Source organism: Thalassophryne amazonica, chromosome 22, assembly GCF_902500255.1.
Source record: "Thalassophryne amazonica chromosome 22, fThaAma1.1, whole genome shotgun sequence".
Classification (NCBI taxonomy): domain Eukaryota; kingdom Metazoa; phylum Chordata; class Actinopteri; order Batrachoidiformes; family Batrachoididae; genus Thalassophryne; species Thalassophryne amazonica.
Genome location: NC_047124.1, coordinates 5167271 through 5184738, shown reverse-complemented (window position 1 = coordinate 5184738; position 17468 = coordinate 5167271). Strand labels below are relative to the sequence as shown.

General features: G+C 39.7%; 1 protein-coding gene across 1 annotated transcript; it reads left to right on the top strand.

Moving 5' to 3' along the window:
- Positions 1-8439: 8439 nt before the first annotated feature.
- Positions 8440-16000, top strand: cct2 (chaperonin containing TCP1, subunit 2 (beta)). The gene is made up of 16 exons (XM_034163537.1): positions 8440-8536; positions 9609-9683; positions 10264-10329; positions 10969-11080; positions 11252-11328; positions 11398-11510; positions 12250-12452; positions 12733-12833; positions 13576-13703; positions 13988-14091; positions 14170-14289; positions 14375-14503; positions 14635-14738; positions 14823-14922; positions 15618-15759; positions 15862-16000. Exons 1-16 carry the CDS (start codon positions 8534-8536, stop codon positions 15890-15892), a joined length of 1608 nt encoding a protein of 535 aa, XP_034019428.1. The 5' UTR covers positions 8440-8533; the 3' UTR covers positions 15893-16000.
- Positions 16001-17468: the final 1468 nt, after the last annotated feature.

Here is a 17468-nt window from a genome sequence, read left to right as displayed (position 1 = left end):
GCACTCCTAAATATTCACGATTTATTAGTATATTAGAAAACCAACATGAACTGGACAAATTTTTTAATTAAAATTTTATATAAAGAATAATAAAATTTATATTATTATTTCATGTCATAATGCAATTTTTAAAAAGTTCAAAAGCAATGATTTCCTCAACATGTTGGAAAATCCGAAGCATGTACCCCATGATTAAACCCGGTACTTTGGTAATGCAATTAAAAAAAATAAGTATGATCTATCTATCTATCTATCTATCTATCTCTCTATCTCTCTCTCTCTCTCTATCTCTCTCTCTCTCTCTCTCTCTCTCTCGACCAACTAACCAACCAACCCCTGGCAAAAAGTATGGAATCACTGGCCTCGGAGGATGTTCATTCAGTTGTTTAACTTTGTAGAAAAAAAGCAGATCACAGACATGACACAAAACTAAAGTCATTTCAAATGACAACTTTCTGGCTTTAAGAAACACTATAAGAAATCAGGGAAAAAAATTGTGGCAGTCAGTAACGGTTACTTTTTTAGACCAAGCAGAGGAAAAAAATATGGAATCACTCGATTCTGAGGAAAAAATTATGGAATCATGAAAAACAAAAGAACGCTCCTAATACTCATCACGAGTATTTTGTTGCACCACCTCTGGCTTTTATAACAGCTTGCAGTCTCTGAGGCATGGACTTAATGAGTGACAAACAGTACTCTTCATCAATCTGGCTCCACCTTTCTCTGATTGCTTTTGCCAGATCAGCTTTGCAGGTTGGAGCCTTGTCATGGACCATTTTCTTCAACTTCCACCAAAGATTTTCAATTGGATTAAGATCTGGACTATTTGCAGGCCATGACACTGACCCTATGTGTCTTTTTGCAAGGAATGTTTTCACAGTTTTTGCTCTATGGCAAGATGCATTATCATCTTGAAAAATGATTTCATCATCCCCAAACATCCTTTCAATTGATGGGATAAGAAAAGTGTCCAAAATATCAATGTAAACTCGTGCATTTATTGATGATGTAATGACAGCCATCCACAGTCCACGATTGCTTTTCCTTAGCCCATTGTAACCTTGTTTTTTTCTGTTTAGGTGTTAATGATGGCTTTCATTTAGCTTTTCTGTATGTAAATCCCATTTCCTTTAGGCGGTTTCTTACAGTTCGGATCACAGACGTTGACTCCAGTTTCCTCCCAGTCGTTCCTCATTTGTTTGTTGTGCATTTTCGATTTTTGAGACATACTGCTTTAAGTTTTCTGTCTTGACGCTTTGATGTCTTCCTTGGTCTACCAGTATGTTTGCCTTTAACAACCTTCCCATGTTGTTTGTATTTAGTCCAGAGTTTAGACACAGCTGACTGAACAACCAACATCTTTTGCAACATTGCGTGATGATTTACCTCTTTTAAGAGTTTTGATAATCCTCTCCTTTTTTCAATTGACATCTCTCGTGTTGGAGCCATGATTCATGTCAGTCCCACTTGGTGCAACAGCTCTCCAAGGTGTGATCACTCCTTTTTAGATGCAGACTAACGAGCAGATCTGATTTGATGCAGGTGTTAGTTTTGGGGATGAAAATTTACAGGGTGATTCCATAATTTATTCCTCAGAATTGAGTGAGTCCATATTTTTTCCTCTGCTTGGTCTAAAAAAGTAACCGTTACTGACTGCCACAATTTTTTTTCCTGATTTCTTATAGTGTTTCTTAAAGCCAGAAAGTTGCCATTTGAAATTACTTTAGTTTGTGTCATGTCTGTGATCTGCTTTTTTCTACAAAATTAAACAACTGAATGAACATCCTCCGAGGCCGGTGATTCCATAATTTTTGCCAGGGGTTGTATATATTGGGAACAAATGGATTCGCCATGTCAACTTTGATGTGTCACATCAATACACAATCAACTTTGTTTTTCTTGTGTAACATACCTGTAGAATAACCTGCCACCTAGTCGATGTGGATGGTGGCCGGTATGGTTGAAATTACATGAAGCTTGAAATGAGTGTGATTGATTTCTAAAACTACCAAGGCCATTATAGTTTTTTGTTTGTTTGTTTGTATGTTTTTTAAATATGCAGTACAGGTTAAAGCTACATCTTTGTGTAATGTGACAGAATCTAAGGGTCATTAGTCCAAAAAAAAAAAAACAGTCAGTGGTTTCCTGGACTCGACTTGGCTGAAGACATTCACACACCTGATGACTAATTCAAGTGGCAGCAGCAGACTGATGAGGACTATGAGACAGGACGGAAACTGATCAGCACACTGTGAGTATCACTACCACTGAATTCTATTAGATCTGTCAAACTGGAACACTTGTAACTATAAAGTCACTGTTGGACACATGCAAATATTAACTAAGAAACATTTTGCTGAAATTAAATGAACTGTGCTTGATGAAAATGAGGAATCTTTATTAACTGGATATATTTTTCACTTCAGATGCTATTTATTTATTCACGACTTCACTAATTTCTTCATGGGCTGCAAATATTTACATGTAGTAAATAAATTCTTCAAATTAAACCTGGAAGTGTGTGTGTGTGTGTGTGTGTATATATATATATATATATATATATATATATATATATATAGATATATATATAGATAGATAGACACACACATACAAGTTATTACTGGAAAATTAAAATCTTGAATTTTTCCTCAATTTAGAGCACATAAAAAACCTTAACTTTTCCTTCCAAGAATACCTTTTCTCTCCTTTTCAGTTTTACAGCCTAAAACTTTAAAGAAATGTTGTTGACCATCATCAAATGTTTGCAAAATCTTTGATCAAATAATTATTTTTGATTAATTCTGAGGTCAACTATCACCTCAGAAAGGTGATAGTTGAGTAATTTATATAAATTCAATACATAGAGGCCAAATTGACAGAAATTTAGCATGCTAACTGACATGAGCCCACAAGCCCTCTTATTGGAAGCAAACAATATGGCAGCTATTAGCATGTTAGCTAGACATGTCATACTGCACTACTTTATAGAATGTTGCTCTGCATAAGTGTAAACTATTCCAAAAACAGATTGGTGCATAGTTCAGACAATACACAACCAGACAGTACAAATACTTTATTATATATATATATATATATATATACACACATTAGCTGGGTAGCAAATTTAGTAGTTAGCCAGTCTTGCTCAGTTATTACAATAGCTCTCCATGCTAGTTTAAAAATTGAGCATAGTTGGCTCAAAAACCTTGTCTATTGAATTTATGTGAGTAAATGTATGTAAATACATGTTTGTTTTTTGAGTGGTGTTAGTCATTTTACCATAGAATTAAATATGAAGATTAGCTCCACACTGACAAAACAGACTAAATCCCACTTCTCACATTTCCCGCTTTGTTAGCATGGTCGCTGAGAGAAAAGTTGTTGATGATCCTTAATTTACCCACAACATTACACAAGACACCAGCTAAAAGTAAGTTACAGTATTAACGTGCACAGATTTTTCTTCTACTGGTACTTATTTTGAGGTAAAAGTGTTGAGATGATAACCATAATAATTTGTATATAATATATATTGCGTTCCGTTTTGTTGTGACATTTGCTGTGGATATTAAATGCACAGGGGTTAACTTATTTGAAAGAAATGGCCATAAACTTGACATATTTAGCTTTAAGATGAGCAAAATCATTGAAATGTTAATGTTTTTATCACGAAGCAAACACTACAGCCTCTAGGTGGCGCCATTGAAGCTTTATTCTGCTACAAAAGCATCTTTTTTTTACTTCTTTGGTTTATGAAGAATCAGTAAGTTAGCAGCAGTGTCATCTGTCAACCAGGACACTGATGGACAGGTGTCTCCTGTCACCGTGGACACTAACTGTCTCTCGCCTGTCTCCTCCAGTTCAGCTGGTCTTTCTTCAGGCTTCCGTCTGTTAATGTGTAATTACCAGGTAACTGATACCGAGTCCTCTGAGTGTGTTGAAGTGATGCAGGGCATGCTGGGAGCTCGCCATCTCTCTCAGATTCAGGAGGAAACGGACAGCAGGGAGAACAGGTAACATGAAACCCGACTGGTACAGCGAAAACCAAAATTATTTGTCTGTGTAGACTGACACAGGTGGACACAAATGTTTGTGTACAGTAGATCTAGATGGATCGGGATCATTTTGTGCATATTTTCAATGAGTGGATTTCACATATCAATGGAGATGGAAGACAACATAACAAAAACAAAAAACCTCATCTATGATGAATCCTTGAAATTGTAGTAGACAAGGATCCGCCCAAACATTAAAGCCATCACATAACCTTGAACACATGATGTGTTCCAAGGCGAAAAATCTTTTATGAATTTATGTTTTCAACATCCTGAATTCTGGAGATCAAAAATCTTTTCACTCTTGGGGGAAAAAAAACCCCAACACATTTTATGAGTACAAGTGGAGAAGTTTATAGTTCTTCCTCATCACTGTGATCCATTTTTTCATTATCACCTTGTGTCAATCTGTCAGAAGTTCTAAGGGCTAAGGTTGAGGTTAGGTTCCATTTCATGACCCCAGGTGAAGGTTGCAACCTACCCCAGTTCAGCTGTTTCTTCGTTGTGGCAGGCTGAAGCAACACCCACATTCCTACTGACCCTAACAAACTAGTTTTTCTTTTAGCTTCTCCTGGTTTGCTCAGGATTATGATATGGCAGATCCAGTTTGAATCAGCATGTTCATTTGCCATAAGCTCTTTCTGTTCAAGGAGAATAGAGCACAAGGGACCTTCTGTTTGGGAGGCAAGCGTGTTCGCCACTTGCTGATGGTGGCCCAGTTTGCTTGTTGATGTTGCGTTTTATTTTGTCTTCATGGGAGAAGACCTACAACAACAGCTTCCTCGAGTCCCGCAGAGTTCCTCAATTTTTGAGTAGATGTGTTGGTCATCATTCCATTATCTTCATGTGGACTGAAGGTCACATTCTGAAGATTCCATCAGGACTACGTGACCTACGACCATCCTGAGACTTTCGTGACAAACATTCTCTGAGGCTTGGCAATGCCGACCAATTCTGTCCACAATGTAACTATAAAATATTAAAACTTTGAGTGGAAACACTCAGCTGTAAGTAGACAAACTGGAAACTGAGTCTTTGGAGATCACAGGACGTCTAATAAGACGTGCGTGTGATACTGTGACACTGTCCACCCAAGCGTGGCCGAGAGATACGTTACTGTGATCAGATCCGAGTGTAAACAAATCTGAGTGGAAATGGCTTGATGAGGGGACGAGCTTGATGTTTTCACAAAGGGTACAATTTCAAGAAGGTTGGACATCCTTTGAGATCAGCTACATCCTGATCCAAACCCCATTTATTTTCAGTAAATAGTAAATAAATGGACTGCATTTATATAGCACTTTTCCATCTGCATCAGACACTCAAAGCGCTTTACAATAATGCTTCACATTCACCCCAATGTGAGTTTTCTGTCATACAAGGTGCTCACTTCACACCGGGAGCAACTAGGGGATTAAGGACCTTGCCCAAGGACCCTTAGTGATTTTCCGGTCAGGCTGGGATTTGAACCAAGGATCCTCTGGTCTCAAGCCCAGTGCTTAACCACTAGACCATCACTTTCCTTAGTACCATTAGGAGGGTAGATTTGTTGACATTTTGGAGTTTATCTCCAATGATCTTGTCCCAATTCAGCTGAACATCTTGGCTCATGGTAGAGTGTCTTTTAATCTTAACCATTCTCTGAGAACAGCTGGATGTCAGATGCACTTCCTGATGCAGCTCCAGATGTACAGGTGACATTGAACCAGGGTCCTTTTTTATCCTCTTGCACCATTGTCCTGCCAATTAATATGTGAAATATCCAGATGAAATGACGGTGCTCGATCGACTGATTGGACCAAATATTTCCAAAGATCTCACACTGTTATACATGTTTTGAAGTTTCAAAGTGAAGATGTGATGGAATGAGAGACTGTTACATCGTTCTGTCTCTCAGCACTCGTTTCCACCCTCCCACCATCCAGCAGAGGGCAGCAGGAGACCAACCAAATGTGGATGAAACTGCAAGATGTACATCTGATCCGGCTTCACTGGGGCTGTATGAGCAGCAGATGCCGCTACAGGACAATAACAATCTGCTGGAAGAGGTTAAATTAAAAAAGGTCTTTGCTATTGATACAGTACCGTACGCAAACCACAAATTGATATTAGTATGACACCCATTGTTGTTTAAACTATCCATCGCCAGAGATCATTGGCAATCTCAACCTTAAAACGGAATAGTTTTAAGATTGAAATTCATCAGTTGCCTCCTGTACAACTTCAACGCCATGATGTTCCTCTTTGATGATGCTAGATCTCATGATAATCACAGCAGATAATGCCATATGAATACCCTTGTGAGAAATGAATATGGTACTGAACTTATAACAACTTATATAAAAAGCAACCAATAAAACCATAAAACTTTGAGCAGTGAGACCGCTTGCATTATTGACCATATAACTGTCAAGTTCCACTGCAAAGTAATTTAATTGCAATATAATAACTGTAAACTGCATTTTTTTTTTTTTTTTTTTGTATTTACTATGTGAAATTAGTTTTTTGTTTTCATCAATATGAGATTGACTTCTAAGAGGCAGTCTTGTAAAGGTTTTGTTTGTGTAATTCATTATGTGAAAAAATGAATGGGGTGCCTCAAGGCTCAGTACTGGGGCCAGTCTTATTTGGAACCTACATGCTACTTTACTTTGCAGTAATTGTCTGCAAACACAATGTCGGCTTTTGTTATTCTATTCATATTTTGTAATTCACCTTGCATAATATTAGCCGTGTCACCGCTCTCCGCAATGGATCGCATGATCTCTAGAAGCTGTCTGTTGTCCTGAACTTATTCACAATCATCTTGGTTCAAACAATTGCTGCTTGTCAGATTGGTGTCATGTCTTAATGTAGCCTTCACTGGAATGACATCAAAATGAAATATAGTTTGTGGGCCAAAGTCACCTGCAAACACACAGCTCGTCTCCATGTCGAGACTTGGGTTTGCTTTGACTTGCATATTGTGGCATAACAGCGCCCCCTGTGTGCAGATATAGATGAAAGATATGACACTGAAGACATTCTGATAAGCAGTACTGTCCTGTCGTGTGTGTGTTGTAGTTGGGCTGCATCGAGGGTGATCTTCAGGATTCACTTTCTCTTGATGTAGAGCGACAGCGAGAGGCCGAATTCCTCCGCCGACAGGAGAACAGGGTACGATGGCAAGACTTCTGCTACCTCAGCCTGAGCCAGCGTGTGGCCAGGTGCACAATACACACAAAAATATATTAACAAATATGTTCATGTGCAGTATGACAGGATGGTGACCGCTGTGTCAGAAGAACCACTGCCATGAAAGTTAAGCAGATCATCTCTCCCAGAAACCTAAAATGATCTTCTTGCACTTCTTAGTAATGTTATTCTTCTCCTCCACTCTTCCACAGGCCCTGGGTCAGCAGCTACTTCCGGAAGTTCCCCATGCACATCTACTGCCTGCCCGTCCAGAGTGTCAATCACAAAGGCAGGGGGAGGGGCAAGAAGAAAAGATGAGGGGGCGCGGCTTCACTATGAAATTAACTTTTTTCCCTGAAAAATAGATGTGATCATCTTTATTTTATTTTTTATTTTATTTTATTATCAAATACTTCTGTAACCACTGCAGTACATGATAACCCCTACGAATGATGAATTAAATTGATTTAATTTAAAATAAACATCAAATCATATGAGCTTTCATAGTTTTGATGCTCTTCTTTAGGTATGGATTTATTAATACAGTTCATAAACATATTATTAATTCATTTCCTCAAGAGTATTATCAGACACCCAGATCGTGTTTTGTCTTCTAAGATCAAGGTGATGTCATCAGGCCGTCGCTGTTAAACACCTTTTGAGGCTTCTTATTGATGTTTTTTTTTATTTTTTTTTATTTGTTGGTTTGTGCCTGGAAATGTAATATTGAGTGTTGCGGGTGATTGTGGATGGGGTAAACTACAAAAGAATTGCCTGATTTGGGATCACGGGGTGGACCTGGAGTCTGTCCCAGAAGTACAGTTATAGTAAGTCCAATACAGGGTCTGTTTATCAGCTCATCTCCAGATTCTGTAGCATCAAGAGGATGAGGATCCAAGAACACAGACATGCACCATGACCAAGATTCAAACACAGGTCTACATAGTGGCAGGCCAGCTCCTTTGCTACGGGGGAGGTGATGGTCTAGTGGTTAAGATCCTCCGTTCAAATCCCCACCTGACACTAAGGGCCCTTGGGCAAGGTCCTTAGTCCCCTATTGCTCCCGGTGTGTAGTGAGCGCCTTGTATGGCAGCACCCTGACATCAGGGTGAATCTGAGGCAGATGGAAAAGCGCTATATAAATGCAGTCCATTTACCATTTATAAATCTCCCCAACACACACACCCCGTTCCTAATCGTTTGATTATGCTTGGGGCTTTGAACGCAGCACTCTATTGTCACTCGTGACGTCATCGCCTTGTCCAGCCCCTGCACGGCTCCGGAGCTGAATCTTAAACATCATGGTGAGTTTTTCCTTCCTCTGAATGGATAGTAAACATAAAATACTCTGACAGAGACTTGGTTTTTTTAATGTGTAGATCAGCGAACAGACAGTTTGTCTGTTCAGTGCGTTAGCTCTCTGTTAGCTCGCGGTGCTAACCGGCGTAGAAGCACATGGGCGTGATGAATACGCTAGCGGCTAAGCTAACAGCGTCAATACGGCTTTTTAGTCGTCACACAAATGTTCCAAAGAACTACTGGACGTGGTACCGTAGGTGTTATCGCTGTCGTTGACAGTAAACGTTGTCAAGTTGTGTTTAAAGTTCTGCCCCACCGTCGCACTGTGGTTGACGTGTTAGCGTGCTAAATTAGCTTGTCGTTAGCTAAGTGGTTGCCAGACGGAATATTAAATAGATCATAGTTATAAAGGAATAAAAGTTCTTTGTAACTTACTGTAGGCACAGCGATTTGTATTTATGGACGTTTATTTAACTTTTTTAGTTTGATTTGAAAGCTTCTAGCGGTTTCCTTCAAAAGAAGGGCGGGGCCAAGTTTAGTTCCTATTGCTGCTTTCATGTTGGCTCGAAACTTACGGTTTTGTTTGTTTTTTCTTTTTTTTGTGATTCATTTTAAAGTTATACATGCGCGTCAATTCTAAAATGTAAAAATGCATTTCTATAACTACTGCTTCTATGCTTGTTGACTTTATTGGCATGAAGATTCTTACTCTGGAGGATGTGTTAGGGAGAGCAGTGGTCTGGAATCTGTTCCAAAAATTAAATAATATCGAGCAAGACAGTTAATGACTGAAACAGAATTCAAATAAAAAATACTCTTGTAATACTCTTAAAACTATTATAAACAATAAAAAGTAAACAATTTTTCTTCTGAAGCATGGAATCCATAAGACACCTGCAGTACCTGGTGTGTTTTGGTGTTGGTTTGTTGTAGTTGTGTGTGTATTTCTTTCAAATTTTATTTTCCTGCAGCTATTTCTACAATGTAATGTCACTTTAATGAGATTGAATGAATGTTAAGTTTTGTAATCTACACACTCAACTGTTATAAGATGTGAGATTGATTGTTTTCATACAGGCGTCCATATCGATGGCCCCGGTCAACATCTTCAAACACGGAGCTGATGAAGAAAAAGCTGAAACGGCACGAATGGTGTGTAAAGTTCACGACTTCTTTTGTATCACAAAATAGACTTCTCTCGCTATGTTCACGTGTGTTAGTAAACTGACTTGAATGATTAATTGCGATCATGATGTTAAACATTACAATTTTGCAGTATTATTGAGGCTGTAATTTTGTTGTTACTGATGTTTAAGTGAACTTTGAGGTAACAAAACTTCCCTAAGATCATTCAGGAAACTCGACCTTAACAGTGTTTTTTCACATTTTAAGGACATTTAGAACTTATCAAACACTTGAGTGTTTTAATTAGGTTTGACACATGACTAGTGTTAGTATTTAACAAAAGTAAGTGACCAATGTCCAAAAGTCAACTTCTCCCTAAAATATGTAAAATATTCCCGTTGCATCATTTATCTGATTATTTTTCATGTATGATAAAGGTTTTTTTTTTATTAAGCCATTTTAGTACAACCGAATGGATCACATCGATATTCTCAGGAGCTTAATACATGCCGTGCCGGGACATTATACAATTTTAAGAGACAGTTAAACAAACACCTCAAACCTTGTTTGTTTACTTTTTTTTTTTCCCCTCTCTGTTCTTTAATAGTCGTCCTTCGTTGGCGCCATTGCTATCGGCGACCTGGTGAAGAGCACTCTGGGGCCCAAAGGGATGGTGAGTCATCTTAAACAACCAGACTTTGTCGTTCTGATTTGACACCATTCCGGTTTCTCTTCTTGAATCTGTTCTGGTCTGTATTTTTGTAAACTACCTGATACCTTATGCTAATTGTGCTAAAAACAACGGCGAGATGAAGAAGGTATTAAAGTAAGGCTTTGAAGTTTACACCTCGATTGTTCAGTGACCTTGAATATTTTCTGATTCTCAATGGGAATTATCTTTAAAAAACAAATTATTCTGAATATGGAAGATATGGATTCAGTCAGTCATTCTGCAAAATTTCCGTCAGTAAGGCCACTATCTGCAGGGTCATGGTGGCCACTAGAGGTCACCGTTGCTTGTATTTTATGATGTAATATGGAATACAGGCTCTATTGCCAATTCATATTCACTCTTTTATGTTTAATATGGAACATTTTTGCAGTACAAAATTATGGTATTGTCATCTTTGGAAATGAGAATGGAACACATTTTGGACCTAAAACCAGTTCTGTGAGTTGGTAGCCATGGCAACACACCACCTTGATCTTTCTGACCTGATACAGTGTACAGTCAGATTTAATGTGCAATAAATTCATTTGGGATGATTTTTGTGATATTAACACATGGAGTAATATTCGTGTTCGTCCTCAGGATAAGATCCTGCTGAGTGCTGCGAAGGGTGGAACAGTGACTGTGACCAACGACGGCGCCACCATTCTGAAGGCCATCGGAGTCGACAATCCTGCTGCCAAAGTTCTGGTTGGTGAGTGAAGCTTCTGTTCAACACCATCTGGAGGCTTTCTGGGGGATTAAAAAAAAGTTATTACATCTGACAGTTTGGCAACAATAAATCAAAGCTGCGAGGGAATATTTGAACTGAAGAGTTGAATTGTTAATGGAGTAAAATTTTTCTCAAGTTTGCGTGTGTTTGCAGACATGTCTAAGGTCCAGGATGATGAGGTTGGAGATGGAACGACCTCTGTCACTGTGCTCGCTGCCGAGCTCCTGCGGGTAAAATAAACTAAAGATCAGTCAGTGGTGTCCATCTGTGTGCAGCTGCTCATATCCGTGCCTTCACAGGAGGCGGAGCTTCTGATTGCCAGGAAGATTCACCCACAGACCATCATCTCCGGCTGGAGGAAAGCGACGCAGGCCGCCAGGGAGGCTCTGAGGGAGGCTGCTGTCGACAACAGGTGAACCACACACACAAAACGCAGAAAGGATCCGAACTGAGGAGATTCGAACCAGTTTGTATCTACTGTGAACATGGCGTCGTACGGAACGTAGTCCAGACACTGGCTTCATTTGGGCTCTTCTGGGTCTCCAGAAAACCAAAGGGTGACACCATGCAGGCTTTGTCCATTATATATACTGTCTATGGTTTGAACCATTTAACCATCTGTATGGAGGAATGGAACATGTGAAGAAAACGGGATAATGTTTGGTTTAAACCAGCTTGTTTGAAATTGTAGATTAGTAGATTTTCACATTTCAACATTAATTTATTTTTGGAAGCAAATGATTAACTGTCTGGTTCCTACCAGTTAGTCACATTTTTTTTTAAATTGTCCTCTAGTATGGAGTTGAAATACTATTTTAAAAATAATAGTTTTATATGTTCTCTGATAGTTTAGGTTCTTCTATCTTTGGTTTTGGAAGTTGTACAAAATCACAGATGAGCTGCTCATAGGAACAGTTTGAAATGAAAATCTGTGCATTTATAATAATAATAGAGAAAAATTTACTTTAATTCATGAGATAATTTTTCCCTCTAAATGAATTAACTCTGTACAGGAGAGAAGCCCGTCTATAAGGCCCATGGCACTTTGCTGAACACAGCTTGTCGATTTACAATCAGATTTTTGGTTTTCGACCATTGTCGGTTGTGTTTCATCCTCCTTTTTTCCCCTCTGCATCTCTGGCCTCCCTTAGCAACGATGCGGCTCGTTTCCAGGAAGACCTGCTGAACATTGCTCGCACCACGCTTTCTTCCAAACTGCTGACTCACCACAAAGATTACTTCGCCCAGCTGGCCGTCAGCGCCGTCATGCGGCTGAAAGGATCCGGAAACCTGGATGCCATCCATGTCATCAAGAAGCTGGGTGGCAGCCTCACAGACTCTTACCTGGATGAAGGTGAGGCTTTGTGATGTCATAAGGCAGGGGTGCCCAAGTTCAGTCCTCGAGATCTACCTTCCTGACACTCTTAGTTGTCTCCCTGCTCCAACACACCTGAATCCAATGAAAGACTCATTAAAAGCCTGCTAACGATTCTTTTGTTGGCTTCAGGTGTGTTGAATCAGGGAGACAACTAAGAGTATCAGGAAAGTAGATCTCGAGGACTGAACTTGAGCACCCCTGTCATAAGGCCTTGTTTCTGATGGGTTGGTGGAAAACGCTGTTCTGCTCTGCTCAGGTTTTCTGTTGGACAAGAAGATTGGTGTGAACCAACCCAAGAGGCTGGAAAACGTCAATATGCTGATTGCCAACACTCCGATGGACACAGACAAAGTCAAGGTATGCTGACTGGTGTAGCAGTATTAGCTCATGCTAATGTGCTTCACACTGTCTTTGATGTTTCACATTAAATGCCATAATTCGTTCTTCTAGTGTGAAAAGTGAAACAGGAACCTGATTATTACCATCAAAGTCAAAGTTTTTTCTTATCACAGGTTCAGTCAGATAGAAATGAAATGATTCATCAGACATTACGAGACGATTGATTATTACATAGACCTGTGATTCATTGTGTTTTATATCCTGTCAGAGTGATGTCTGTTTGCAGAAAACAATCTTTACTAGTCTGACTCCAGGCTGCTAAAACTGTCTGTAAACACCACTACAGATGGTAAGGATCAACTTTGATCTCAGCAAATCAATTAAGCAAGTTTGGGTACATGGTTCCTGGACATGGGGTTCCATGGGTGTGTCGTCTGGCAATGTGGCGCTGTATGATCTATTTTATTGATTTTAGAAGAGTTGCTGCATCTTTTAGAATTCTGGTTTAGGTGGTTTGCATCACCAGGAAAACTTGTGGAAGCTGTCCTTCCAGCAGGATGTCAGAGAAACATTTGTCCAGTAGGCCTTGATGGATTGGAACTGTAGCAAAATGGACGGGTGTATGTGACCAGAAACCAGATCATCTTGGGGTCCGCCATCAGTCCATCAGGATTTTAGGCTCGTGTTCCAAGTTGTTTTTCATCAGTGACATCATTTTTGTGTGTGTGTGTGTGTGTGTGTGTGTGTGTGTGTGTGTCAGATCTTTGGCTCCAGGGTCCGTGTCGACTCGACGGCGAAGGTAGCAGAGATCGAACTGGCTGAAAAAGAGAAGATGAAAGAGAAAGTTGAACGAATCTTAAAACACGGAATCAACTGTTTCATCAACAGGTACAAAGGAAGGCTCCACGCTGGAAGTGTGGAAGTCCTTTTATTATTCCATAAAATCAGAGGCTTAAATATGAACACACACTCCAGAGGAAAAAATAAATACACGGGAGTATCCTGTGGCTCTCTCTGGTGTTCATATTGAAAATTACACATTTTACAATTTTTGTCCTTGAACTCGAATATAATGTTGCTAAAGTTTTCTGCCCCACGATGAATATCGTCCAGTTTTGCTCTTGCTGTACATCATGCTCTGAAACTTTTGTGACTCCGCCTCCTCTCCTCAGACAATTGATCTATAACTATCCAGAGCAGCTGTTTGCCCAGGCAGGTGTTATGGCCATCGAGCACGCTGACTTTGTCGGCGTTGAGCGCCTCGCTCTGGTTACCGGTATGTAAACAGTTTATTTAATGTGGACGTCAGCTGATGACTGAACAGCGTGCGCATGATTTTATGTTTTGTGCTCAGGTGGGGAGATCACATCCACCTTCGACCACCCGGAGCTGGTGAAGCTCGGTCACTGTAAACTCATCGAGGAGGTGATGATTGGCGAGGACACGCTCATCCACTTCTCCGGGGTCGCCATGGGTACATGCGTGCACATACGCACGGTGATGCTGCTGGCATGTGAGGCTTTGACGCCTGACCTCTAACTGTTTTGTCACCTTTCTAGGTGAAGCATGCACTGTTGTTCTGCGAGGAGCGACTCAGCAGATTCTGGATGAGGCAGAGCGCTCGCTGCACGACGCGCTGTGTGTGCTGGCTCAAACGGTGAAGGAGCCGCGCACCGTTTATGGAGGAGGTGAGCATGTGTGCACATCACCACCCGTACATGTGACCAACCGGGTATGAGGGGTGATAAGTGCCTCTCACCACAAAGAAATAACCCTTCCTGATTCTGACCTACTGTCTTGTGGCTCCGCCTCTCTGCAGGCTGCTCCGAGATGCTGATGGCCAAGGTGGTGACCGATCTGGCCAATAGGACTCCAGGGAAGGAGGCTGTCGCCATGGAGTCGTTTGCCAAAGCTCTGAGGACGGTACGATCCTGTCATACGTTTATTTGTTTTTGTTTTTATACTACACATCGAATGTTGCTAAAATCTCTTCTTCTTGTCTTCCAGCTGCCAATCATCATCGCTGATAATGCTGGCTATGACAGCGCCGACCTGGTAGCTCAACTGAGAGCGGCGCATCAGGACAATAAGACTACTTGTGGACTCAGTGAGTGAACACAAAAATAAGTTTGATTTTGTTATAACTACAGTGCCAATACATGACCCAAGTCACCCAGAGAGGGTTCAAACTCCAGCGGACCCACTCTGACCCCCACAATAACGGTTAAAATTTAAAAACAATTGACATAAGCAATATGCAATAAAGGAAACTAACTTTTTTTTATAATTTGGGAAGGGGGTAATATGGGTCATTGACATATTTCACGTCAAAAAATTATAGATTTTTTCGTTTCGAAATGGCAGCCATTTTTATGCCAAACAGCCAATTTGGGTATTTAGACAAAAAATTTTTCAAAAACTGTCCAATAACTTTTAATTTAACAGGGGCACAATATTGGTCATTGGCATTGTTCCTGTGCCAAAATTATTTGTTGACTTGCGTTTGGAAATGGCATCCATTTTTATCCCTGAAATGGCCCTTTTGTTTTTGGCTTTAATTGGGCCGGTAACCCACAGGACCCTTGGTACTCTAGTTATTTTTAAGGATTCCATTTGTTTATCAATAAAATGAGAGATGGAGTTTGAAATATGTTCACCTAATAATAAATCATCAGTTTTGATGTCCAAATAGTTATGAACTTTTTTTTTTTTTTTGCCATGACCACATTAGATTTGATGTTTTTGTTCACTAAATTAAACTGACATGTGACGATTGTGTGTTGAACATGCGTGTTCCTGCAGACATGGCTGACGGCTGTGTGGGTAACATGGCTGAGCTGGGGGTCACAGAGTCCTTCCAGGTGAAGCGTCAGGTTCTGCTGAGCGCCGCCGAGGCCGCTGAGATGATCCTGAGAGTCGACAACATCATCAAAGCCGCGCCCAGGTCGGTCCGCCCCTTTATGATGATTCTTTCTTTCTTTTTTTCTCTAGATTTTAGGTCTGTGTATATTACATTTTTTTTTTCTTTCTTCTTTTGTCATTGTAGGAAGAGAGTTCCAGACCACCATCCCTGCTAGAGAAGACTGACGTGGATCAGTTTCGTTATTTATCACCTCTGTGTAGTTCGGTTCGATGAAACACTTTTTTTTCCTGCTCTATATTAAAAGTTAAGGTGAATTACAAAAGTGGTGTTCTCTTTAAGTAGATGAATGTGGATGGATGATCATGTTGAGGAAAAAGTGTTTTTTGTGCATACCTCTGCCAAATCAAATGTATCTGAAAATTAACTTCAGTTGTCTGTAATTTGTAATGACACACTAAACACAAAAATGGTTTAATAATAATATAGTATTTTTTTAAACTATATATCTACAAGTAAGTTAATTTTTGGCTGTTGGGTAACTTCTCCAGTGAATGAACAGTCACAATATTGTTGCAAATTTGGGCAGCTTTTGTAACCATCTAGAGGGATGATGTGAGCATTTCAGGGCTTCTAGTACATTTCCTACTTGAAACCCAAAAAATATAGTAAAAAAAAAACAATAAGAGATGCATGATTATTTATTTTTGGCAGGTATGTAGCGCTTTGACCTTCCAGTATTAATGTATAAAGATTTTGAGTTTTTGTTTTTTTGAGTCATAAGACGTGAAAGTTTGCCAGAAGAGCAGAATTTCTCCTGACAACTGCAGCTCAGTTGTAATAATATAGAATCAATCCTGAGTGTGTCAGAGTGTTAGACGCATTTTTAGAATTCCGTGAAGTTGCAGCTACACAAAACAAAAATCCAATCAAGTTGATGAAAATTGCATAACTGAGTCGTCTTGCACACATGCAGTGTTTATTTGGTTTGTGTAATTTTTTTTTTTTCGTGAATGCCGCCTGGGGTCCGAGTGACCGTGACCTCAGTCAACATAATGTTACCCAACCGTGCGTTCACAACCACAACCGGCGACGTTCAGAGTGTTCGGTAAGTTACACAACTAAAAAAAAAAAAAGTTTGTAAACCAAACACTGTCCACCTCATGGACTCAAAGTTGCACATCGACCTTTAAACTCACTGAAAAATGGCACCCTGAAAATTATTATTTTGTTTTTTGTTTTTTTAATTAAAGGTTTACACACAAAGTCTGAGATGAGAGCTGTTACACAAATCTGAAGGTGGTGATTTTTATTTTTTGCAGGCACTTGGATTTGGACAAAAACATTTGTCCAGCGTTTTTAAAATCTGCTAATGTCCAAGCGAATGAGTACAAAAAAAAAGATGAATTTAGCTAGAATTTTGTTTTTCATGATTGTAAAAAGATTGTTTTGATTCTGGAAAGAGTCCAAATGTTGTTTTGCCAGAAGTCTAGAAGAGTTCGACATTCATGCTAGCCAGCCAAGCTAACATCTTATAGCACCATTATCTGGATACACTTGCATTTACTTGAATAGTGGTTTTATAGTACATTTTCATTTTACAGCTGCTGCTGATCTGATCTTTTTTTTTTTTAAGGATTGTGTGCTGAAGTTGAGCAGGTATTTATAAAGAGGTGACATGTGAGCTAGCATGCTAGCTGTTTGTGACTTTCAGTGCCTCACTTTTGCACCACTACATGTGCATATTTTTAATACCTTAATACAGAGTCTTTGTAAACTTAACAGACCTTCAG